General features: G+C 43.6%; 1 protein-coding gene and 1 pseudogene across 1 annotated transcript; one reads left to right on the top strand and one right to left on the bottom strand.

The window, feature by feature from the left end:
* The first annotated feature begins 1,039 nt into the window (after positions 1 to 1,039).
* Positions 1,040 to 1,739, top strand: LOC123826029 (annotated as a pseudogene).
* Positions 1,740 to 11,039: 9,300 nt separating this feature from the next.
* On the bottom strand, positions 11,040 to 25,991 carry LOC123826030 (zinc finger protein 211-like). The gene is made up of 5 exons (XM_045849762.1): positions 25,959 to 25,991; positions 16,901 to 17,027; positions 11,751 to 12,279; positions 11,247 to 11,540; positions 11,040 to 11,097 (listed from the first exon to the last, which is right to left on the bottom strand). Exons 1-5 carry the CDS (start codon positions 25,989 to 25,991, stop codon positions 11,040 to 11,042), a joined length of 1,041 nt encoding a protein of 346 aa, XP_045705718.1.
* Positions 25,992 to 27,472: the final 1,481 nt, after the last annotated feature.

Here is a 27,472-nt window from a genome sequence, read left to right on the forward strand (position 1 = left end):
CCAGTACTGACTCTTTGTACAGTAGACGCTGCTGAGTAGCATTGCTGAATTCTCCCTCTGCAGTTGTCATGACATCTAAGCCAGAGTCTCCTAAAGAGCCTAAACAGCTAAAGAAGCTGTTTATCGGAGGTTTGAGCTATGAAGCATATGATGAAGATCTCAGGAGCCTGCTGAGCAATGGGGAACACCCACAGACTGTGTCATGAGAGATTCACATCCAAAGTGCTCCAGAGGGTTGAGTTTTTGTTACACGTGCCACTGTGGAAGTAGATGCAGCCACAAACTAACAGCCTTATGAAGTGGGTGGAAGAGTTGTGGCACCAAAGAGACTGTGTGAAGACAAAATTCCCTAGGCAGCTTAGGTGTGACTCAGTGGATTGAGCTGAGGCCTAGGAATCCAAATGTTGCTGGTTGGCCCTGGCTGTTGTTGCTTAGTAGATTGAGCACTGCACTGGAAAGCAAGGGGTTGCTGGTTTGATTCCCAGGCTAGGGCACATGCCTGGGTTTTGGGCTGGGTCCCCAGATGGGAGCATGCAAGAGGCAAGCACATATTGATGTTTTTCTCCTTCTCTTTCTCTCTCCCTTTCCCTCTGTCTAGAGGTAAATAAGTAAATAATCTTAAAAAAAAAAAAAAAGACAGCGTAGCTCAGTGAATTGAGTGTGGGCTGTGAACCAAAGGGTCACCGGTTCATTCCCAGTTAGGGCACATGCCTGGGTTGTGGGTCAGGCCCCCAATGGGAGTCACATGAAAGGAAAGCACACAATGATGTTTCTTTCCCTTTCTTTCTCCCTCCCGTCCCCTCTCTTGAAAAATAGGTGAATAAAATCTTAAAAAAAAAAAAACTGTGCAAAAAAAAAAAAAGTGTTTATACGAAAGATTTTAAAAAAATATTGCTGGTTTGGTTCCTGTCAGGACACATCTGGCTGTGGGCCAGGTCTCCAGTTAAGGGCATGTCAGAGGAAACAGATCCATCTTTGTCTCCCTCTCTCCATACCTGCCTCTCTCTCCAAAAATAAATAAGTGAAACTCTTTTTAAAAATGATTTGCACACTTAGTGGCCCCAAAATTGTGAAGACATTTGTCAACAGTGTAAAAGAAGACACTGAAAAACTTCACCTAACAGATTACTTTTGAAGAACGTGGAAATTTGAAGTGATTGAAGTTGTGACTGACAGAGGCAGTGACAAAACTACAGTCTTTGCTTTTGAAACCTTTGATGACCGTGCCTGTGTAGACAAGGTTGACATTTAGAAGTCCCATATTGTGAATTGTCACAACTGTGAACCGATACAAGTCCTATCTAAGCAAGAGATGGCTAGTGCTTTCTCCAGCCCTAGATGGAGAAGTGCTTCTAGAACCTTCAGAGGTGGTCACATGGGTGGTTTTGGTATAAATGACAACATTGGTCATGGAGGAAACTTTAGTGTTCAAGGTAGCTTTGGTGGCTGCTGTGGTGGCGGTGGTGAATATGGTGCCAGTGGGGATGGCTATAATGGATTTGGTGATGATGAAAGGGAGTTTGGAGGTGGTAGAAGGTACAATGATTTTTGGCAATTACAACAACCGATCTTCAAATTTTGGACCCATGAAAGGAAGAAACTTTGGAGGCAGAAGCTCTTGTTCCTCTGCTGATGGAGGCCAACATTTGGCCAATCCAGGAATCCAAGGAAGCTGTGGTGGTTCCATCAGCAGCAGGGAAGGCCATGGCACAGATTGTAAGTACTGCCTGGTAAAATAAAGCTTAGCGGGATGGGAACCAGGGAAGGTACAGGTTACAACAGATCTGTGAACTCAGCCAGGCACAGGGCCAGGCTGCTACAAAGAACACATGTTTTAGACAAATGTCATGTGAATGGGCAAGAGACTTGAGGGGCGTATTTGTGAGAATTTTAGTTCCTCTTCTATGGAAAGTGTTAAGCACTCCAAGAAGGTGTTTTAATATCATTGTTGGTATACCCATGCTGTTGAATGCCAAATAAAATGGTCTGATTCTGAAACTGATAAATGCGTTTTTAAAAATTATTTAGTTATTTAATTGCTTATTTACTTCTAGAGGGAAGGGAAAGGAAGGGAAGAAAAGAGGGAGAGAGGCTTGGTCAGTGCAGATCAGTGAGAGGAGCATCATTCAGTAACCAAAGGGATGCAAATTTGATTCTGGGTCAGGGCACATACCTAGGTTACAGGTCACCCCAGCCCAGGTGGAGGTGCATGGAACAAATGATTTCCCAAATATTCTAAACTTATAAGAAATTAATCCTTGTGAATTGCCTCATAAAATGAAAATCATAGCTACTGGTAAGAGATTTCCCATATTCACAGCACTCAAAAGACATTTCTGCATTTTGAACTCTCTCATAATAATGGAAAATTATTGACACAGGAAAAGACTTCCCATACTCATGGCAGGTATATAGGCATTCTCTTGGTTTAACTCTATGATGACATAGGAGGTGACTGTAACAGAAAAGAGATTTCGAACATTCACTGCACTCACAAAGCTTATCTCTTGGTGAACTCTCTGATAATAACAGCGAGCAGAGCTCATTGTAAAAAATTTCCCAGTATCACTGCACTCAAAAAGCCTACATCCATCGTGGCCCTTCTGGGAAGCCAAAGCTGAGTTGGGAGTCTTAGCCTATGAGACTCTCACAGAAACACACTGTTCAGTGGGTCCCAACACATCCTTGCTCCACAGCAGCAACCTGAATGAAAACAAATGCTGGTGAAATGCATAGTGACTCAGATGTGAGGTGTTTTTTTTTTTTTTTAATTATTTTATTCATTTATTTTTAGAGAGAAGGAAAGGTCTGGACAGAAACATCAATGTGCAAGAGAAACATCAGTTGAATGTCTCTCCAACACCCCCTGCTGGAAACTCAGCCCACAACACAGGGATGTCCCCCGACAGGTAAGTGAACCTGTAACATTTTGGTTCACAGGCCTCCATTTAGCCCACTGAGCTGCACCAGTCAGTTCAGGGGATTTTCTCGTTACAGATGTACATCTGTCACTTCAAGGCATGATTCTATGTCACAATTTTCAAGAAACTGAGATAGACTCTGAAAAAGTGGAGGTTGCATATTACTAGCCCACTAACAACTGTAAATAATGGGCACCTCATTAAACAAAGTACACTAGCATAGGACGGGACACAAGGAAGACAGGCATGGTTCTGAAGCTGTCCCTCTGCTGATGGCTGCCTGCAAAAGCCTTCCTGCTGGTGATGGCAGCCTGTGTAGAGGAATGTGAATGTGCCCCAAGTCATGAAAATCAACCGCAGCAGATTAGATGCTGTGCAAGGTTCATAGAGAAACATGAGCACATTTCAAGGTGAAACAGGCATTGACCAAAGTTGGAGAACACACCAAAAAGATTCCTCAGAGAAATGGTTCTGGTGTAGAGGTTAGAGAGGCAGAGATCAGCCCTGGCTGTATGTCAGATTAGATATGACGCCTATTAAATCTAAAAATTGGCAAAGTGCCTACAGTGGGAAGAGACCAAGATATTAAGGTGTGGTCAATGGCAATGGTGACAAAAAATAAAAGTTAAAGAGAACATGTTCCTCATTATGTTTTAAAAAGCCTTGACATCAAATGCTCCCCAAGTGCCATTCACAAACACCACACCTTCTGTCAGCCCATCCTGTCATAGCTGGACTCATGTCCCTCTTGTGATACACAAAGGGCTATTCCATTTCCCTCCCAGATGAGCAATGACATGAAATTTTGATGATTCCACTCCTAAGAAAAAACAGGAGGGATGGAAAAGCAGCACTGTCATAGAATAGGTCAGCACAAAGAGACAAAAGGAACACAATCTATGTGAGTGATGATAGAGTGCTGCTGGGGTCCAGTCTCAGTGGGTCTCGGGGACCCTGAAGGAAGAACAGCTCAGGCGAAGAAAATGGAGCGAGACACCAGGTGGGGTGCTGGAGAACAGCCAGGCTCTCTAGGCCTGACTGACTCCCCAAGAAGAATCAATCTTTATCTTTCTTTATCTTTATAGGGGAGTTTACACAACATTCAATGTAGCAGGTGCATAGTGTGATTATTAAAACAAAAACGGTTACCATAGAAATAACTTCGAAAAGTACAGAAGGTTTTACAGATCAATCTTGTTAAACAAAGGTTACTTTGACCAAGAGGGTTATCAATCAGATAGCCAACGAAGCTATATGGGCACAAACTTTCAGGTGCCAATTAGTAACTAGGTGTCTATTAAGATTCTAGGGACTGGTCTAAGTTAAAAGGGTGCAAGGGGTGATTTATAGGTTATATAGAAACTAGCTATTGTCCATTGAAGTTAGATTTGTCTAGGTTAGGTAACTGGTTTCCTGCCTAGGTCTTTTGATTTATACATCTTCTGGGGGGGGGGGGGCATGTTTTGTATTTGTTTCCATGTATTGAGATTATTATATTCAACTAGAACTCCTTGCTTCTTTACCCACCTGGTCCCATTAGTAAACATTCCTGTTAAGGGTGTGGGAGGGGTAGTGGCTCTAATAAATCTTGAGCTTTTAAGTGGTGACTCTTTAAGGACCATTCCTAGGCAACAGCTTCCTCCAGCGTCCTGGCAGCTGGTCTGCCCATAGTTTAATTTTGTCCTTAACTTCCCAGGTGGGGGAAATAGGCAGCATTAGGGTTGTTAGGGATTTCTGTTCTGTGGTCAGCAAATTATTTTGTGCAGAATCAGAGGCATTGTGCAGATTTTTTGTTATAACATACAGGTATCTAAAAATTCCACCACCTATTGCTAGCAGGGACAGGCATGCAGGAAGAGATAGACAGGAGATCCAGCCACAGTCACCCCTGCTGTGCAGATGCGTCTCATCTGTCCTGACTGTGTCGAGGGTTGGCTGTTGGTCAGCTCCCGACAGAGTGCAGGCAGAATAAAAAAATAAAATTTTCCACCCCTTCCAAAATAATTAGACAATTATCCATGATAAAAACCATCCCTTGAGGAATGGGGGAAATGCTTAGGAGACCAGTTTTTCCAAAGAGCCATAGTGCAGTATAGAAGAACTACACAGAAAGAATTTCAGGAGGGACTGGCTTAGCAAAGATAATTAGATTCAAAAACAAAGATGAAAGTTTCCACACCAAGCCACTGCGCATATGCTACCCTGGACTCTAGAGGCCTGTTTTGTGAATGACCATGGACCATTGTCTCTGAGAACTTCAGGATTCTCGGTAATATCTGCAACTTCCCACAAGTTTCAACTTAAAGGAACCTGTAGAGTTTGTCAGCATGGTTATCAAGAGGAATACCCTTGGCCACAACATCACTTAGGAATAACATCAGTATATCCCCAGCAATATTTGCTGTCAAAGACTCCAAACAGATCACTAAATATTTGGACATCAGCTGCCTTGCCCACTGAGGAACCTACAATCTTCAGCACTCTTACCTCAGTTCATGGGGCAGCAAGAAGACTGGTAATTGAAACTTCTTTTCACCTCAAAACACTTTACCTAACAAGCACTCTTCTATCCGCAGTGAAATAAAACTAGTTCTCACCATAACTTGTGTGGATCAGTTCGCTGAGCACCAAAACTCAGTCCTGGCACATGCTTCGGTTGCAGGCCACATCACCAGGTGGGGGTGTGCAAGAGGCAACCAGTCAATAATTGTCTTGCACATCAATGTTTCTCTCCTTCTGTTTCTGCCTCCCTTGCCCTCTCCATAAAATATCTACAAAAAAAGTTTATGGACACAAATAGGTTGAAAATAAAGAGACGTAAACAATAATATTTCATACAAATACAAACAAAGAGAGCAGGACCAGCTAAAATTGTATTATACAAAAAGAAACCTCATACAATGTCACAGGAGAAAAAGATGATCACAGAATGATCTCTGGGATCTTCGAGACCAGCATGCTAAGACCACAGGCTGCTGGGGTCAAACTGTGAGTGTGCCCAACAAGAAATAAATCTGTAGGCCTTGTCTGTTAATAAATAGTTCATATTCAGATATATAGATACAAATGAAAATTTATTTGAAATAGTAATGAAATAAAACTTCTTTATTTTGGTGAAGGAAATAGATATACAAGTCCAGGAAGCACATAGTGTCCCCAACAAGTTGGACCCACAAAAGACCACACCAAGACATATCATAAATAAAATACCAAAATTTAAAGATAAAGAGAGAAATTTAAAAGTAGCAGTAGAAAAGCACAGTTATCTACAAAGGAGTACCTATAAGAAAATCAGCTAATTTATTTTTTAACAATTTTTTAAAGATTTATTTATTTTTAGAGAGAGAATGGAGGGAGAGAGAGAGAGAGAAACATCAATGTGCAGTTGCTGGGGATCATGGCCTGCAACCCAGGCATGTACCCTGACTGGGAATCGAACCTGCGACACTTTGGTTCACAGCCTGCGCTCAATCCACTGAGCTACACCAGCCAGGGCAAAAATCAGCTAATTTCTTAAACATTGCACACAAGAAGAGACTGGCAAGATGTATTCAAAGTGATGAAAAGTAAGGACCTACAACCTAGATTACTCTATCCAGCAATGCTATTCTTTAGAATAGAAAGACCAATGAAGTGCTTCCCAGAAGGTGTAAAGCTAAAGGAGTATGTCATCACTAGGCCCTTATTACATAAAGTATTAAAGAGACTTATTTAAGAAAAAGATCAAAACTATGAACATTAAAAACGTAGCAAATTCAGAACTATCAACAACTGAATCTGAAATAAAACAAAGTAAAACACAAAAAACTAAGCAAACAGGAACAAGAATAGAATCATAGGTATGGGCATAATTTGGAGGATTAGCAGACGGGAAGGCAGAAAATGGGCAGAAAGATGCAGGGATTAAAAAGCACAATTGTAGGTAGAAAATAGACAGGAGGAGGTTAAGAATAGAATAGAAAATGGAGAAGACAAACAACTTATATGCATGACCCACAAACATGAAATAAGGTGGCAGGCATTGCTGGATGGAAGGGGTACTGGATGCAGTGCACTAAAGTGGAGTAATTGGAATGCCTATAATGAAATAATTAATAAAATATATGTAAAAAAATAAAAACTTTCTGTAGGATTTGGTGACACACCAGGACACACTTGAAAAACATGTCAATAAAAGGTTGTAAAATATAAGCAGCAATATAAACAAGCACATAGAGTAACTTCAAGCTAAGGGGTAGGGATGATTTTAGTTCTATAGGAAGAGACTGAACTGTGCCTGCAAATGACCTGACACCTGAGCTCTGCTTAGGGGAACATAGCTGTACCCACAGTTATTATTCCCTTTAACATGACCTACACAGTTTTTCTTATATACACTGCATCCTGAAAAGTGTACCTGTATATCTTCAGTAAGTGGGAAAGTCAATTTTACTTATGACAAGTGATAAATTACTATGAAAATGCAATGACAGCAAATTAATTCTCGAGTCCCAGGTAACTTACAAGGGCTGCTGAGGGCTACTCTTTGTGGAAAATGGATAATCAGTAGCACTTAGAAGGGCTTTAGAAATTCGGCACAAATTGAAGGCATTCTACTGACAACGAGGAGGACGAAATAAGGAGAAAGAGGTCAATTTTCAGACAGTGTCCACGCATGCCACCAGGTGACTTCAGATGGATTGTGTTGTTAGGAACATATCATAAGATCAGATTGCAAACATCACCAAGAACGCTGCATACTCATCCTGTTCTCAGAAAAGCAATCAGCTATAACAATGCTAATAAGGCTGTGCAAACATGCACCCAACCTGATTTGGCCAATTGGCCTGTCTCAAGCAATCAGGAGAAGAATCTCACTTTGTTCAGAAGGACTTGTGTCTAACGAAATATCTCTGGTGTGGACAGGGGGAGGCTGGAAAAGGGAATGTCACTGCTGAAAATGGTCAGGGCTGCAGGGAAAACATGGAGAGCCTCAATTCCTCATCCAACCAGTACTTAACAGAGTTGCAGGGGTGTTCAACCTTTATGCATCTCTGGTCTAAACTGGAAGAAGAATTGTCATCTTGGGCCACACATTAAATATATTGTGACATATAATCACAAAAAAATTCTTGTTTTCAGTAAATCTACGATTTTGTGTTGGGATGCATTCATAGCCATCCTTGGCTGCATGCAGCTTGTGGGCCACAAGTTGGACACCCCCGGAATACAGGATCAAGAGGAACTTTTACCGTGTGAAGAAGAAGCGAACACTCCACTAAGTAGATAACAATACAGTAGGTCTCCAGCACCACTTCTGAATACATACCAGGTATCATGTCCAGCTGTTCCCAATACTGCAGGGAGGATGTCAGCGATAAGTAAAAACATACTTGAAGTGGCAAAAAGAGTGGATAATATTCACCACAGTGCATAATATTCTAGCCTTCCATGCAAAAGTTAAGTGAATGTGCAGGAAAAAACAGCCATGAATCACTGGGGTCTTATAAGTGTGAGGTGTGTGCTAAGCTCAAAAAGGAGGTCAACAAAACACAGCTAAGGCTGAAAGTCGTTTCCACTGGAGAGAGCACTGGAAACTATAGACAGGGTTCCCATGAAGAGTATGAGGCAGATGTTAAGCACCCTAAGACATCAGAAAAATGTAGGAAATTCACTTTAATTAGAACAATGAAAACAGCAGCTAGTTTAGTTGCTCATGTCTCTGGCCTTTGCTGTCTTCCTACCTTGTGCTGAGAGGCCTAATATGCTATGATAGAGATTGTCGCCAGCCCTGAAGCCAGACAGACTCACATGTTCAAATCCGGCCACTTCAAACTGATAATTGTCTGCCCTGTAACCATGGAAAAACCCCTTCCTCCTCACCATCCTATTTTCTCCAGAAATATAATAACAGTTACTAATTCCTAGGGTGCTGTTAGGATTGAAAAAATAATAATGGTCAAAAACAGGCCCTGGAAAATTTTCATTCAGGTATAAAGGCTTCTCTTTCTTAAAAATATTTTATTCTCTGGGTTTTAGAGAGGGTAAGGAAGCAAGAAAGAGAGGGAGAGAAATATCCAAGTATAAAAACATTAATTGTTTGCCTCTTCCACTCCCCTAACTTGGGAACTGGATCAAAACACAGGCATGTGCCCTGACTAGGAATTGAAAACTCGACCTTTTGGCTTACCAGGCCACATTCCATCCACTGTGCCATACAACCCAGGAAAGGTTGCTTTTTAACTTAATTTACATATGAAAATATAGAGGTTTATAGGGTGATTCACTTTCCTGTAACAATATCTATCATCAACAATCTAAGATTTAAAATTAGGCTGCGTGGCCAACATATGGGGAGTCTAATTACTGTTTTCTTGTCTTTGGCTTCTGGGAGAGCTTTTAGACTCAACAAATACCCATTGATCCTCATACCACCTGGTGCACCTTCAAGTCCCGCTGCAGCCCAGCAACCTCAGATGAAAGACCACAGAAAGAACTAAAAACTAAAAGGCAAAAATTATTCATTATTTAATGTTTGAATTTACAAAATTATGAACTGTATTAATAATGCAGATTATTCTTCAAAGTGTATGATATGTTCCTACTACATTGTGTACAGCAAAGAAAAAATCAAAATAATTTGGATATGATTCCTACTACTAAAAACAATTTTTCATCATTCAATGAAACAAAACTTTTTTGTTATTCAAGGAGCAAAAGTGGGTGACACAACAACGTAGATCTTTCTTGTTTCACTCTCCTATTCTTTAAAGGACAGTAGCCCAAAACTATAAAAAAAAATAGGTAAAGTATGTGAGCACAGAATACACTAAAAACAAATCCCCATAACACACACTCCAGAAAATGCTCTTTGTAAATCTTACTGTAGAAAATGCAACGAGAACAACAAAAAGAATGTGACATATATATGAAAAGAGCTAAAATTATAAAAATTAAACCAGTCAAGATTTTAGTAAGGTCGGGGAATGCAGCCCTCATACACTGTAACTATGCATGCATAAAGGCACGATTAGTTTAGATCATATTTTGTTTGTTACTTCAAAATTTAAATATTAAACATCTGAGACAGCTCCACACTGTGAACACATAAAATTAAACTCAGACATTTTCAGAAAGTTTTCTTCAGTGTCATTACACTGAAAAAGAAAAAACAAAACACATTTCCTACAATCTAACATTTTACAAAGAGAGCTGTCTAACATCAGAGGGGTAAAGACTTATGGCTAAGGATGTCCAATGTTCATTTCATGCTTGAAGCCTTTAACCAGTGTGAACCACACATAACTCGCCTAAGGAAATGAGGTGAAAGATTTCCCACATTTCATGCCATCATAAAACCTATCTCCTGAGTAAATTCTCTGATAAGAAAGGAAAAACAATAAAAACACATTTTCCCACATTCCCTGTACCCATAAGGCCTTTCACCAGAGTGAAACTTGGAATATAATGCAGGATCGTGCTACAAAATAAAATTCTCATATTGCCTGTATATAAAAACATTTCTCCCGTGTGACTTCTCAGAAGATAACAAAGGCAATGGATAGATAATAAGAGATTTCCCAAATTTCCTTAAGTTATAAGAACTTAGACGTTGTGAATTTTCTAATGACAATAAAGGGAATGGCTACAGTTCAAACATTTCTCATATTCACATCACTTAAATTGCAGTTCTGCAGCATAAACTCTATCCTACTAGTGGAAATCACTGATACAAGAAAAACATTTCCCAAATTCACTGCAGGCATAAGGCCATTCTCCAGGGTAACTCTCTGATGACAGCCGAGGGGAATACTACAGAAAAAGTGTTTCCCACTTTCACCACACTCATGAGGCCTTTCTCCATGTGAAGTCTACAAGGATAAGGAAGATTAGTGATAAAATATGTCCCACGTTCTCTGCAGCCATAAAACTTTGCTCCTGTATATAGTCCCTGATAACATGATAGTTAATACAACAGAGAAAAGATTTCCCACATTCACCACACTCTTAAGTGTTTCTAGATGTGCACAATTTGATGGGAACTGAGGTGAGTGGTACACAAAAAGGATTTCCCCATTTACTGCTCTCATGAGTACTTTATCCAGTGTGAACACTTTGATGAAAGTGGAAGGCAGAGCTTCATGTACAAGATTTCCCCTGTTCACTGCACTCATAAGGCCTTTCTCCAGTGCGAACTCTGCAATGCAGACAAAGTTCAGAACTACTGATAAAAGATCTTCTGCATTCATCACACTTTAAGGGTTTACTTGAGTATGAACTTTCTGATGACGACGGAGGCAAAAGCTAAAGGTAAAAGATTTCCCACATTCACCACACTTATAAGGCCTTTCTCCAGTGTGAACTCGCTGATGACAATGGAAGGCAGAACTATAGCTAAAAGATTTTCCGCATTGACTGCACTCATAAGGCCTTTCTCCAGTGTGAACTCTGTGATGTAGACGAAGGTCAGAGCTATGAATATAGGATTTTCCGCATTCATTGCACTTATAAGGCCTTTCTCCTTTGTGAACACTGTGATGATGATGAAGGGAGGAGCTACGGGTAAAAGATTTCCCACATATACTGCATTTATAAGGCCTTTCTCCAGTGTGAATTCTGTGATGTTCACGAAGCCGAGAGCTATTGATAAAACATTTGCTACATTCAGCACACTTAAAAGGCTTTTCTTTTGTGTGAAGTATCTGATGATGACGGAGGGTTATGTTCTGCACAAAAGATTTCCCACATTCACCACACTTATAAGGCCTTTCTCCAGTGTGAACTCTCTGATGAACACGGAGGGAAGAAATTCTGGTAAAAGACTTCCCACATTCAGAACACAAAAAGCACTGTCTTCCAGTAAGGAATCTCTGGTCCTCAACAAGTGTGTCATCACAGTCAATGGTCTTCTTGCGTTCTCTTGGGGTGTAATATTTTGCAGTGTTAAAAGTCATTCCAGACTTGGAGGTTTTCTTTCCTTCGGGCATGGAGCAAGTTGCCAGTTGCTCACGATGTCCGGAATTGATGAGGAAGCATTCTCCAACCTGAAGAGAGGTACAAGCATCCCTGGACACATGGAAATTACAGCTGTTTTCAAGTGAGACCCTGTCCACACTGCTTATGAAACCATTCTGTGTTGTGCCCTGCTGGTGACTCTGTGCACTGAAATAAAATGGTTTCACACACGCCCCACACCTCAGCAGTGTTATGACCTGCTGGCCAAGCAAGAGGAATATATCTCTCAAGATGCACCCACAACTCTCACATGGGTGGCTCTTCTGGGAAGACACTTCTGACTTCAGATTCTTATCCTTTGAGACTCTTTCAGAAACATTCAATTCAGTGGGTGCCTCTACATCCTCTGCTTCACAGCAGCAACCTGAGGAAAAACAAACACTAGTGAAGTACATACTAACCTATAGGGAGAAGGTTTTCTCATCACTAATATGCATTGGTAACATCTGGCATGATGCTATGGGATAATCTCCAAGAGAAATGAGAGACTCAAAAAAGGCCCCCCAGATCTATAAGAACAGGCAACTCATAAACTGAAGGATACTAGGACATGGGGTAACTTAAGGACGAGAATCTGGCTTTACAAGTTATTCCTCTCTTAGGGGCTACCTGCAAAACCCTTCCTGCTTCAGTTGGAAGGCTGTGTAAAGGATATGAATGTGCCCAAAACCTTGAAAAGAAACTATAGCAGAACAGAAGTTGTGTTAGTTTTGTATAGAAATATGTGCACACTTCAAGGTGCAACATACATTGATCAAAATGGGAGAGCGCACCAAAATCACTCCTCAGACAATGCATTGTTCTGTAAAGGTTAGAGAGACAGAGCTTACCCATGTCTGGAAATCAAGAGTGTGAAGGAAAATTATTTAAAGTAACACTCTGGTAAGGTGCCAATACTGAGAAAGGACAAGTGCATTAAAGTTTGGCCACTGACAATGGTGATCAAATACATTTAAGAAAACAATGTTTCTCATTATGTTTCTTTTTTAAAAGATTTTACCTATTTATCTCTAGAGAGGGGGGAAGGGAAGGAGAAAGAGAGGAAGAGAAACACCAGTGTGTGGTTGCCTCTCGCATGCCCCCCACTGGGGACCCAGCCACAACACAGGTAGGTGCCCTGACTGGGAACAGAACCGGCAACCCCTTGATTCAAGGGCGGCACTCAGTCCACGGAGTTCCTCATTCTCTTTTAACCAAGCCTTGGAATCAAATTTTCCCCAACTGCCAGACCCCCTGTGAGCCCATCCTGTCATGGCTGGATGCCTGTCCCTCTTGTGATACACAAAGGAGTCTTCCATGTCCCTCGCCGGTGAGCAATTATGTGGAATGCAGATGATAAAACTCCAAAGAGAAAGCAGAAGAGGTGAATAACCAACACTGTCATAGAACAACTCTGCACCAAAAAAGCAAAAGTTAAAGATCTACATGAGTGACCATAGCAAGGTGGCAGAATAAAAAATACAAGTATTCAAACCCCTTCAAGAATAATTAGACAATTATCCTTGTTAAACAGCATTCCTTCAGGAAAGGGGAAGAGGCTTAAGAGACCTGTTATTTCAAAGAGCTACAAGTAGGAGCATAATACATCAGGCTATGCAAAAGAACAGCAGGAAATAGCAGGAAAGTCTGGCTCAGCAAACAGGGAAAGATTCACAACACAAGAGTAAGAATTTCTCGGAGAAACTGTGTTTGTGCTACCGTTGACTCTAGTGGCCTGTTTTGTGCCATGAAAGACTCAAGGGATCCCTAAATATTTGGAAAACCACAGCCCTGGCCACTGAGGACCCCTTCAACCTTCACAACGCTGACCTTGGTCATGGGGCAGCAAGAAGAATGGGATGTGAAGCTTCTCATCAGCCCCAAACACAACACACCACCTAGTAAGCATCCTTGTGTGCATATGCAGATAAAACTACTTCTCTAAACAGAATTGGTTCATGAAGTCCCAAAAAGTAACTCTTCATCAAATATCAGACATCAACACTCAGACAAACAGATATATGAAAAAAAAAATCACAAAAGGAACATCACAATGTTGAAGTAAATTATGCCCAAATATGGAGGTATATAAATTGCCAAAAAATAATTCAAATAATCATTTATAAAAAATATCAGTGAAGTACAAGCAAAAATACACATGGAACTCAACATAATGAACAAGCAAACATGGGAACAAAACATGAGGAATAGAGAGACAGAAATCATAGAAAAGAGTGAAGCAGAAATTTGAAGTTGAAGAATATAATGAATAAAATGAAAAATGCAAAAGAGTTTCAAAAGCAGACAAGATCAAGGACTAAAAAAATACATTACCTCAGAGGCAGGTGATTTAAAACCCTCCATGTAAAAAAAAAAAAAAAAAAAGATAAATGTGAGGACATCCTTTGTGCATTTTGGAACACCAGAGAGAAAACCTATATCTGCATCATGGGGTCCCAGAGGAAGGAAAAAGAGAGAAAATGAGAGAAAAATGGGCCCTGGCTGGTGTAGCTCAGTGGACTGAACGCAGGCCTGCAAACTGAGGGGTTACTGGTTCCATTCCCAGTCAGGGCACATGCCTGGGTTGCAGGCCAGGCCCCCAGTATGGGGCATGCTAGAGGCAACCACACATTGAAATTTCTCTTCCTCTCTTTCTCCTTCCCTTTCCCCATTCTCTAACAATGAATAAATAAAATCTTTTTAAAAATATGAGCTAAAGATTGATTTCACTCAGTGGATTGAGTGCGGGCTGCGAACTAAAGCATTGCAGGTTCGATTCCCAGTCAGGGCACATTCCTGGGTTGCAGGGTATGGCCCCCAGCAACCGCACATTGATGTCTCTCTCTCTCTTTCTCCCTCCCTTCCCTCTCTAATAAATAAGTAAAATTAAAAAAGAAAAGAATGATTTCAAAATATGAAAAAATATAAGTAGCCATTCTAGATCTTTCCAGATCCCTGCACATATTCAATGCAAATAAGATTTCAGCATGACCATATTATAAGAGTGTCAAAAAGCAAAAGCAAAAAAAAATGTTTGAAAGACCAAAGACAGTAGAAACTCCTCATGAAAGGACACCAATCCCAGAAGGGAAGCAATAGATTTCTCTGAAGAAACCTTGCAGCCTTGGAGATACTCAAATGATAGCTTCAAATCACTGAAAGGAAACATCTGCAAAGCACAATACTTTATCCCAAAAACCTCCTCCTCAGAAATAACAGGAAAAATAACTTTCCCAGAAACAGAAAACGTGAAGAATTTAGTGTCCACTCATCATGACTTTTAGATATGAAAAAAAAAAAAAAAGATCTTGCAGCTGAAATAAAGACAAACTACATAGAAACAGGAAACTGTGTGAAAGTGTAAAACTCTCTGGTAAGGTTGGGATGTCATCAGGTTCACAATACTAAGAGAGTTCATTGGTGGACTGTACTTTATTTCACTCTACTTATAGGATAAAAGTAAAGTGTATTAGGAATAACAATGGTGACAATATTTGTGCATAGATACACAATATAGAATGATGTGAAGCGTGACATCAATACATATAAAGGAATAGTGTGGCGGAGAGTCAAAGTGTAAAGTGTTTGCATGCAGTAAAGCTGTTTTTGGTTACAATGAACTGTTAAGAGTATGAGTTTTATGTAAGTCTAATCAAAACAAACCACAAGCACAATACTGTGTAATAGGTACACAAAAGAGAAGGGAATAAAATCACACATACACACACAAGACAACCAAATAGGAAGGCAATAAAGGAACTCCACTAGAGTCAGAAAACATGACAAGGAGGCAACAGTAGGTTCTTCAAGAAATTTTCCAATCAAGGATACAGAGTTGAGGCAGGAGAAAGCATAGGAAGAATTCTGAGATTGTAATACTGTTACTGGCTAGCATCTAGCACCCTGGTTGCCAAGAAACACCTTTTACCAATGAGGTAAATTAAATAGTAAACCCAGGCAGAGGGGAGGAAGGAGACAGGTCTCACATGCTAACTCAGCAGTCCTGAGCCTGGTCTGATAGTATTGCCAGGTGTTCCAACATCACAAGAAACACTATGTTAGCAAGAAAGAAGGGAAGTCCTTGAAATTTTATGTAGCATTTCCATTATCTGGGAAAGAAAGCCTTGAAGCTGTGCTTTCATCCCAAGGCCTGGAATGTGGGAGAGTGTCCATGGTGCCCAAAGAGGAAGCCCATAAAACAACTTTGGTTGATTGCCTACCTCTGGTCACTATCTGTTTTACGAGGGAGTCTCTGGTGCTTACAGAAAGAGCCCATAATAACTTTGGAAAGTGCTCCAATTTTAATTAACTGCCTCCTGTCACGTATTTGTTTTACAACAAGATGAACAAATGGAGTCTGGAGCAAGATAAGGATTCGAGCTAACAGACCCCCACATGTACCTAAGTTTGGGTAGTCACATTCCCCTAGGAAAGCTGGCACCACCTTCACCCGTTAATCAATATGTAACTTTTTCCCTCCTATCTCATCAACTACGTAAATCCTCAGAACAAAGGACTCTCTCTCTCCTCTGTCTGTCTGTCTGTCTGTCTCTCTCAGGCTCAGGGCACTCTAGGTGATCTTGGCTCCCAGGCCACTGGGCCTTGCCACCCTGGTCTTCAGCCACCCTGCTTTGCCCTGAAATTTTGCCTGTCACCCCCTACTCTACCCTGTTCTCTTCCATGGGAACAGGTCACTAATAAACTGATTGAAGGCAAATAGATTTGCTTATTTGTAATTCTTCACATGTGTCAGCAAGAAGAACCAGGTCTCTCCCGTTAACACTGTGACTTAGTTTATTAAAATTTGGGGCAATGAGAAAAAAAAAAACAAACCTACAGATATGTTCAGTGGTAAGCCCAAGACCAGCTGCTGCTGTCCACCTCTCCCTGAATACAAGGGTGGTCAGGACCCTTAGAGCTTAGGATAGAAGAAGCAAACTGCAACCCTGAGGAAGGGGTGGACAGGCAAGAAAAAGAAGAGTGTGTAGGGAGAATGAGTGTCTTACCCAGCGATGATATAAGAGCATAGTTCTCCAGCATCACACTGAGGTACAGGCGTCTCTGAGCTTCATCCAGGAGAAGCCATTCTGTCCTGGAGAAGTGCACGGCAACGTCCTCAAAGGTCACACCAACCTGTCAGAATGAACACAAATGAATCTGGAACGGTCTGTCTGAGACCCCATATTCTAGTCATCCCCATGTCCAAACCCTTGCATGGGCCCCACCCGTAACCCCGTACTGAGAAGACTCCAGCACTTGGTGCCAGAGCTGCCTGCTGTCTCATCACAGTCTCATTCATCTCTCACGTGTCCTCAGCAAAGGTGGGCAGGATGAGAAAGTGGGGCAGATGAATGCCATCTAAACTCAGGGCTCCTTTCTTCCTGCTAAACAATTCCATTGAGTCTCCCAGATCATGCCTCCAAAACACAGCCATTTATGGGCTTAGGTCTCACCCTTAAATCCAAACACCAAGAACCCAGGGCCATTACCTCACACTTCCTCTAGCTGTGCACACACTGTGTGATCTCTCCCTGCTTCACAGCTTCCAACCCAGGTTCAATCCCTCAGCTCTGCCCCCTTCACCCTCCTGCACAAAAGAGCCACCACTTTTGTATGACTCCATCCTCGAACCTCCCACAGATTTCCAGCTGCATGTGTTACCTGCTCACAAGATGGTTCCACTCACTGCTCTTTGTAACTGATAAAAATGTGAACCAAAAGAACCTTCTGCTATTCCCAGAGAATATTAAGCTACCACCATCTTTCCTAACCCAGTGGATGGAGCCTCCACTGCTTCAGCTGCTAGCACCAAAATCACTGAGGTGGTTTTGAACCCCTTTCCTTTCTTCCTGCAAATGCAAAATCTGAAACTGTACTTGCCCTTTTTTAAAAATGTAAAAGGTGGGGTGTGGATGGGGGTGGAGGATGAGGGAGATAAACGGTAAGGGGAAAAAATAAAATTAAAAAAATGAAAGATGGACCAAAATTCCAACCTTTGCTCCTATCTCTGAGGCCCAACTCGGGTCCATCAGCTCTCCTCTGGGTCATAGAACTCACCTGGTCCAAGGCTCCCTGCCTCCTCCATGAACCCCCATACTCTGTTCTCCACTAGGCAGCCAGAGGGAGACTGTTTAACCCAGGAGAGACCGACTCCTGCCTCTTTTGCAAATACCCTATTTTCTCCCTAATAGATATCCAAATGATCATTTGTCCACTTTCAAGTCTGATTTTTTTTAATCCCTTGTGCCTTGTTTTTAACATAAGGAAAGAGACCTGAGGGATGCATTCCCAGCTCTGTGGCACATCCAAGCATTTGCAGGTGCAGGTGCCCCTTCCCAGTAACCTGCCTTCAGTGCTTACTCTGGCTGCCTGCACAGACCAAACAAGCAAACAAACCAACAAAAACCAAACCAACAAACAAGCCAACAAAAAACAGAAAAAGGGCAGGGGGCACAAAATAAACCTGACCAGCTTGGTGGAGTCTAAGTCCTTATGGCCTTACAAATTAAGACACTGATATCACCCCTATATGTCGTCTGAAATTAAAACATTCTAACTAAAAGTGAGTCATGGTATGTAGTCATGTCCTAGGTCTGTATCTTCCCTGAGGAAGGTCAATTATCACCTGAACTGAGATGATCTTTGTATTTTTACACCATGTTAACATACCTTTGGAATGTCAGGATAATTTATTTTTTTTTCTTATCCCTCAGGGCACAAACTCTGCATGACAGCAGAGACCAAAACAAACAAACAAACAAAAAACAAAAAACCCTCGGTGTTATTATTGTGTTAAGTAATTAAATATTAACTATTTTATATCCAGTATTGTAAAAGAATTATGTCCACTCATTTTCATCTTGTATTTACTATCAGGGATTTTCCTGCTTTGTTTTCTCTCATCTCCCTAACCTGTCACTAATGGATATCTAGTTCCCAACCAAATATCTGCCTTTTGTATTCTGATGTATAAACAAGTGGTAAAACTGTGATTTTCCAAAGTATTTTCACACTCTGCTGAGATTTTGTTTCCTCGAAATCACCTTCAGTTTGGCTTAAATAAACATTTAAAAATGTCTCTACAGTTTGAATATTTTTTGCACTGACACCAGAAATGCGAACACCTTGATATTTCCTGGGACCTGCACTCAGGATTGGGGTATCCCCAGGGTCTGCTCATTTGAAAGCTGAAAAATTACTAAGGGAAGAGTCTTTAGACACTATAAGGTAATGCCACCACCAAGTAAGGACAGGGACACCCTGTCCTTTGTCCAGTCAAATAGTTATTCTCAACTTCTGCACCTATGGGAAGACGCAATCAACCACCCTTCAGCTCCTGGTAAGCAGGTCTCAGCTGTACCTCAGCCCATCCCTGGAGCCTGGTGACCTTCTCCTCAGCACGGCCACTTTCTGTTAGAACGTACTGGGACAGGGACCTAAGCCATCACTTATGCTGGAACAAAGAAGGTGTGAGTCACCAGCTAAATACCTGCCCACGAGGTTCCCCATATCAGAAGCAACTGAGGCATAGCCTCTGGCATCCTGCTGGAAACGGGTTGAATCCTCACTGCCCCTCCCCTCTCCCTCCAGCTTTCTACAGAACCAGCCCTCCCTGATCAGATACCCAGGACACCTGGAGCAGATCAGCTGCGTGACTCACCCTCCCCTGGGGAGGTCTGCTACAACTTTAAAAATGCTTCTCCCCTTCCCCTTATGGCTGCGCTCAGTTCAGACCCAGCCTGCCAGACCTGTCTCCCACCTTGCATAAAAGCCCTTAATTGGGCTTTTTTGGCTCCAGGTCCTTTCTTAGCCACCTCCGTTGCCTAACATTTTGGTGCTGAAACCGGGACATCACCTCCAGCCTCCTGAGGCTTGGGACTAGGGGAGAAGTGGGGAACAGAATCTCATCCCTGGGTAACCCCCTAGCCCTGTCTTGGTGAGGTTTGGAGACCTGGGAGCCAGGTCAATAACTCGGGCAGACCCACTTGTCCAGCCATCACCTCAACATCGGGACTCTCTCATGGCAAGGGAATAAGCCTCTGTTCCTTTCCGGCTCACCCTTTTCTGCACTGTCACCTGGGACGACATTCCAGAAAATCTTGGAGCAGAGCAGGGAGCTGCCTACGGGTGCAAGAGCTCAGTGTGGGTCTGGGACCTGCCAGGAGAATGGGTCAAAGGGATGCCCTTTTCTCAGTCTCCTCCACTTGGCCTCACGGACCAGGAGACCCTGAGGAGGGGACACCCCTTCAGTGGTCCTCGGTGCAAGGAACACTTATCTTCCTTACCTTTATCTCCAGCATGGGGGCCTCTCAATCTCGCCTTCCATGAGACACTCCCTGGGGTGTCTAACTTTAAAAAATTAAACCTAACACCCAAAATCTGACTGAAGAGCCTCATTTTCTATTGTAATAATGCCTGGCCTCAATATAAATTAGACGAAGGGTCCATTTGGCCTGAAAATGAGTCCTTTGAGCCTCAAATTCTTACTGATCTTGACAACTCCTGTCATCGCATGGGCAAGTGGAGTGAACTGCCCTACGTTCAGGTGTTTTTCAACCTGTGCAGGTGCCCCTCCCTCTGTCAACCCTGTTCCACTCACCAAGTCCTGCTTCTCCAATCCCCTCTACCCGAGTCCTCACACTCTGACTCTACTGACCCTCCTTTCTAACCTGCCAATCACTCTTCCCTCTGCTCCTGTCTCGCCCCCTCCCTATGGCTCCCCCAGGCCCTTAAACCTGACCCTCTGCCACCTTCCCCCCATTCGTCCGCTCACCCAGGTCCCAGTTAATCCCTCCCTTCACCCCACCAAACACGGTCCCAGGGTGACCCTCCCACTGTGGGGTATGCACTCCATGTGCCCCCTTAGGGAAGTCGCTAGGCCCCAGGGTCCAATTTGAGTCCACGTCCCTCTCTCCCTCTCCCATCTCTCTCAGGTCGAACAGAAATTAGGATCCTGCTCCTCTGAACCTACGTGCTTTGTTAAGGAATTTGAATGAATACCTTACTGGCTCTTATGACCTTACTTGGAGGGATCTCTACATCATTCTTTCCACCTGCTGTCCCCGGAGGAGAAGGAACAAGTTTGGTTAGTGGCTCAGACCCATGCAGAGGCTTTAAACAGATAAAATCCTAATAGTCCAGTGGGTGCTAGTGGAGGGCGGTGAAGGCTGGCGTCATACAGCCGGAACCCACAGGGGCTAAGGAGATGGTTAAATAGTTAACAACAAGCTTCAGCTGAATGCAGCTGTAACTTTTGCAGAACTAGATATCCTTTAGATAGCCCGGGAACGGAGCAATTATGCCTGCAGTTTTTCCCTGAGCCTGTGAAACGTCCTTGAGCTTTATTCAACTACCTCTTATAAAATAAACGTGGAGACCGGGTTCAGGGTCGTTGTCTCTCCATCAGAGGACGATGTCCCACCTGGTCCCCGTTTTTCCTTAAACTGTCTGTGTCTGTGTCTTTCTTAACCTCCCACTGCCCCCCTCAGGGACCTCCTCCCCACGCAGGTCCCGGCAGGTGCTACTGCCATCCCACTTGAAGAACCTGATGGGGATCATCAGGATGGGAGACCAGGCAGGTGGACTCATAGTCATATGATCACTTGCCTAATTGCTGGCCTCAAGTTCTCCGCAAATAAGGGAGTCAATTATGACAAACTTAAGGAAATTACACAAGGATTGGATAAACACCCCGCAGCCTCTCTGTTCTGTCTCTGGGACACCCTCCAATGGTTCACTAACTTAAACCCAGACTCCCCAGGAGGCAGCCTACTTCTCCACAAGCATTTTTCCTCATAGTCAGCCCTAGACATAAGGAGAAAGCGTCAGAAGCTTGATACTGGCCCCCAGACTGGACAGACTGAACTAATGAACCTGGCCTTTAAGGTCTTTAACCAAAGAGACGAGGAACAAGCACAGAAAAAGAAGGGGAGAGAGGAGGCAAAGGCCAAGTCTGGTCATCAGGCTTCAGGCTTACCAGCTCCTAGCCTAGACCCTGAAAGACACCCAATGGCTGCCCAACAGAAAAGGCAAAGGGAAAGGAAAACCTCCCCTGAGGGGTTGCTTTAAATGTGGCAAGCCAGGGCACTGGGCCAGGTGCCACCCACAGCCATGGCCTCCACCAGGGTCTTGTCCTCTCTGTAAACCAGAGGGCCATTGGAAGTCTGACTGTCCCCAGGCCTCTCAAGGCAAGGGGATATAGGTTACTCACTTGGATCGGACCTCTGGTTTTGAACTCGCAGACCTTGTGAGGTTAGCGGCAGCAGACTGAAGGTACCTGAGAGCTGCCATAGGCCCCACAACCATCTCTGTGGCAAAGCAGGGAAGCCAATATCCTTTCTCATAGGCACAGGGCCACTGACTCTGCTCTTCCTGAATATTCTGGAAGACCTGTTCGTTGCTCAGTTTCTGTTCTTGGGGTCAGCGGTATAATTTCTCATCCCCTAGCTACCTCCCCTTGGACATGTTCTTGGACACTCCTTCATACTCCTTCTTAATACTCCCTCGCTGCCTGACACCAATTCTACGAAGAAAATCCTAGCCAAATTCCTTTTCCTCCCAGTCCTCGGGGGTTCTTTTTGCTCTCTCTAGCTAGTTCCAGACCTCACAAGTCACTACCCCTCCCAGCCACAGAATTACACCCTGTAGTTTGGAACACTGATATGCCCGTTATAGCTAAACACCAAGCCCTAGTTCGGATCTCCCTCCAGGATCCTTCCCACTTTCCAGCATGGCCTCAGTAACCCCTAGCAAGTGAGGCCCTACAAGGAATAGAACCCATCACAAGCCACCTCCTTCATGTAGGATGACCGCAACCTACAACCTCCCCATGCGACACCCCCATTCTCCCAGTCCAAACGCCTAATGGCGCTTCTCATGTAGTCCAGGACTTATGAATCATCAACCAGGCTGTTATTCCCCTCCACGCAGGAGTCCCTAACCCATACTTTTCTTTCTCTTAGTCCTCCAAACACCACCTATTACTCTGTCCTCAACCTCAAAGACACATTTTTTTCCCCATTCCTTTATACCCTGACTCTCAAAATCGCTTCACATTCACTTGAACTGACCCTGACACCCACATCTCCCAACAACTTATTTGGACAGTGTTATCCCAGGGAGTTTGAAACAGTCCCCACCTTTAAGGGTAAGCCCTGGCTAGGGATCTTAAAGCCACTGATCTCTCCCCATAAACCCTCCTACAACATATTGATGATCTCCTGCTCTGCAGCTTGACCCTATAAGACTCACAGACTCACATGGCCCAACTTCTTAATCACTTAGGACAAGTAGGTTACCGAGTTCCCCCCAATAAGGCCCAACTATCCAAATCATTAGTAATATGTCTAGGATTTACTGTATCTTCTGGACACAGAGAGAGCACCCCTGCCTGGAAGACTCTCATTACCTCCATGCCAATTCCTACAACTAAACAAGACCTCCTTTCCTTCTTTGGCTTGACTGGATATTTTAGAATCTGGATCCTCCACTTTGGCCTCATAGCTACATCACTGTATGATGCTGCCAAGGGCCCACTAAATCAGCCCCTGCCACCAAAGAGGTCAGTTGGCTGGCTGGGTTGAAGAGCTAAAGAACGCCCTAACAGAAGCTCCAGCTATAGCCCTCTATAACCTAGAAAAGCCTTTTATTCTTTATATGGACAGAAGGCCAGGAATATCGTGAGGGTTGTTTGGGACAAAAACCCTGACCTTAAAGTAATTGCCTACTTATCTTGGCAGCTAAACTATACAGTTCAAGGCTGGCCTACATGCCTGAGGGCCCCGGGTGCCACAGCGATACCTATGACAGGGGCCCAAGAACTTACCTATTCTCAACCTATAACTGTCCACTCCCCCCACATAATAGCAGCTTCATTACCAAACAGGCAGAAAAATTTCTGCATCCCTCAAGGCTACAGCAATTCTTCCTAACTTTACTCCAGGCGTCCCAAGTAAAAGGAGCTAGAGGCACCACCACAAATCCTGCTACACTCGTCCACCTTCCAGAAGCCATGGGAGAGGAACATTCCTGCACTGAGTTCCTGTTCACCATCATTTTGACTTTTCACATATTTCTGAATTGCCTTTCTCTTCCCCAAAAGATACCTGGTTCCTAGATGGGAGCTCATTCATGAACACGGGTCAGCACAGGGCTGGATACGCTATTGTATCCTCCACCCAAGTCACTGAGACTAGTAGCCTCCTTCTACCAGGGACATCCTCACAACCAGCTGAGTTCATAGCCTTAATTCGAGCCCTCAGACTAGCAAAGGACAGAAAAATCAACATATACACTGACTCCAGATATGCCTACCCTATTTTACACTCACATGCCTCCACATGGGCAGAGAGCAGTTTCCTCACATCCAAAGAATCCCCCATTACCAATGCAGACCTCACCTCTAAACTCCCCTTAGCGGCACATCAAACTTCTGAAATAGCAGTCATGCATTGCAAAGGAAACCAGGGTGACACGTCTGCCATGTCACTCGGGAATGAGCGGGTAGACAAACACGCGAAATAAGCAGCCACCCTTCCAGCCTCTAAATACCAACTCCTAGCTCTCCCTACTGTAACACCAAGACACACTCACAGAGAAATTAAACTTGTACAACAAGGGGCAGTCTGGGAAGACGAGTGGCTCACCAGTGGGGGGCAATTAATACTTTCCCTAAGCTGAAGAGAAGAATTCCTCTCTCATTTCCACAAAGCCCTCCATGTAGAATCCTGGCCTCCGTATATGCCATCTCCCTTCTCCAAACCATCACTCGTGTAACAAAACATGTGACAAGCATGCTCCAAACATGCCTGTACCTTTAAAAAGAGTGTGGTTTTTACATAAACAAATCAGAGCAAGTCCAGCAGAACACTCAAAGTATTCTTGAGTCTGCCTCTAAGATCGGGACCTTCACCCCCTCTTGGGACCCCACCTCATGGCTCCCCATTATGACCTGATTATTGCCCTACTTAGGTTCCCTATTCATGATACTTCTTCTACTCCTGTTTGGCCCATGCCTATTTAGCCTGCTTACGAAATTGACATCATCCAGATTAGACCAGCTCAAAAAACAAGTCAGAACCGTCTTCTACTTGCAAGATCAGAATCCCATATAGGCCCAGGCTGGACTCCTAGATATGATCTAAAGAGGACTCTCCAACTCTTGTCAGCATTGAAGTAGTTACTGAAGAAATTCGGTGACCCTTTTCCCAAATAAAACAGAAAAAGCCTGGGATGTTAGAATGTAGTGGGACATGAACCTAAGCCACTGTCTTTGCTGGAACAAAGAAGATACACGTCACTACATACCTGACCACGAGATTCCCCTTATCAGAAGCAGCTGAGGCATAGCCTTAGGCATCCTGCTAGAAGCCGGTTGAATCCTCACTGACCCCTCCCCTCTCCCTCCAGCTTTCTACAGAATTAGTCCTCCCAGATCAGATACCAGGACCTCGTGACTCACCCTCCGCAGGGCAGTCCGCTATGACCTCAAAAGCCTAGACTTCTACCCTTTCCCTTGCGGCTGCCATTCGTTCAGACCCAGCCAGCCTGACGTCAGTGTCCTGGCTTGAATAAAACCCTTTAATTGGACTTTTCTGGTTCCGAGTTCTTTCTTAGCCACCTCAGCTACTTAACACGAACTCTGGGACCTTTAACAAGGGCCCTTCTTCCTGTGTCTCAGTGTGCTCATCACCACACTCCAGTGGGTTTTCTCAGAAGGACCTAAAAGGCTTTCAAAACCTTCACACAGCCTGTGTCTCTCTTGGTTCTCTTCCATCCCGGGCTCCCAGGACCATCGGAAAGAAGGTGCGACCCCTCCGCCTCAGACTTTTTAGAGCAGATGTAAGGCCAAGGCCACGTGTGCGGGCCTTTTGGGGTCAACGACACCTGCATGTGTTTAAAAGGCGGCACCACGGTGGGTCACCCTTGCCAAACCCCTCACACTGAGTGTCAGCCATGAACACCTATGATCCCAGATGCAGGGGCCTGGGCTGCAGGCTGTGAGGGGCGCCCGGTCTGCAGGGTTCAGTGGGCTGAGGGCAGAGGACCCAGGGGACTTGCACTCACCTCAGCCGTGGGCCTCAGCGTGGTTGCCGCCATTGGATTCTGTGGCAGGAGAGGGGCGGGTGCAGTGGGCAAGGAGGCTGTTCCTGGTATTGTGGTTACTGTCGCAACCCTGTTGCTGGACACCGGGGCAGCGTACTTGGCCTCACTCCTGTGGGGAGCAGCACACTGGGGCCTTCTTTCTGTCCTGTGACCACTACACCCGGACCAGGTAATAAGACAGAAAAGAGGAAATACTGGCCAGGAAACCCAGGGAAGTCCCGCCCTACAGTGTGGCCCCAGGGGAAATACATTTTCTGAGTCTTTATTGACTCAGCTTTGTGACATTCCACGCCTGCCTTCTGGGTAATGTAGGTTGTACACTCCAAGGTTGGGGTCCTGTATTTCCGGAGCTATCTCCAGGTGAGGATTTGCGGGTTTACGCCCCAAGAATACCTTCAGAATACTAAATCCGCTCCATAGCCACCAGGGTGGATATCATTTCTTGGGCAAGGAAGAGTCTGGTATGCCTGCTGGACCTTTGAGTCAGGCCATGGGGCCCATGCCTCGCTCAGGCCGATTGTGGTTAGGGACATTGCCCGAGTCCCTAATGCTGTCTATCCTGCATCAGGAGGACCCACGATGCAAATGATTACACTATTAGTGTAATAAATAATACACTAATACTTAAGTGTATCTGTGCCTGATACAGCCAGAAGTCTTATCTGCCTGGATTGCAGTGTGACTGGATTCCTCACTGATTTGATCAGAAGCCTCCAAGTTAAATTACGGCCTAGAACGGAATTCAGCCCAGAAAGTGCATGTAAAGTTCGAGACCAACGAAGTGAATATGCTCATAAAATTAGTGACGCTAATTAGTTTGTTCTGAACTGCATTTTGTAGTTTATTAAATATGCAATAACATTAGGTAAAATAATAGCAATATACATACCTTAACTTAAAAATATTTAATTGATTAAAAAATGTACACGATTATCTGAAGCTTCGTTGAGTTGCATACAATCTTTTGCTTGTGGGGGGGGTCTTGCCTTTCTGTTGATGAAAATACATGTTCTCTGAAGCTCAATAAAGCACACTGCAATAAATGGGTGTGTGCCCAAGGTAGCGAATCAGGGAAATAGACTAACATCCTAGTTTCCCATCACATATATGACAAAAGTGTCACAGGGATACAAGACAAACCTTTGAAAATGAAAAATAATAATATCAACACAAATGGGAACCTCCTTGTAATTTCAGTATCAATGAAGATAAATTGATTGTTAGGAAATTGGCAGAAGTAAATACTTACAAAGTTGTTGGTACTTTGTTAGGGTGAAAACTGTATTGTAATTATTATAATGAAAGAGATGGTGAGTTACAGACATAGTTGTTGATTTATAGGTGAGATTGTGGCAGGAAAAGAAAACCCCCATGAAAAAGCTTCTATGCTCTGCAGCTTCTTTGATAAGCAAAGGTGTTCTCTGTAACACCTGCAAAGTTTCACAGTGCCTTTTGTTTAAGTAGGAGCTGACCAG

Source organism: Phyllostomus hastatus, unplaced genomic scaffold (genome assembly GCF_019186645.2).
Source record: "Phyllostomus hastatus isolate PE091 unplaced genomic scaffold, TTU_PhHast_1.1 phas_contig_133, whole genome shotgun sequence".
Classification (NCBI taxonomy): domain Eukaryota; kingdom Metazoa; phylum Chordata; class Mammalia; order Chiroptera; family Phyllostomidae; genus Phyllostomus; species Phyllostomus hastatus.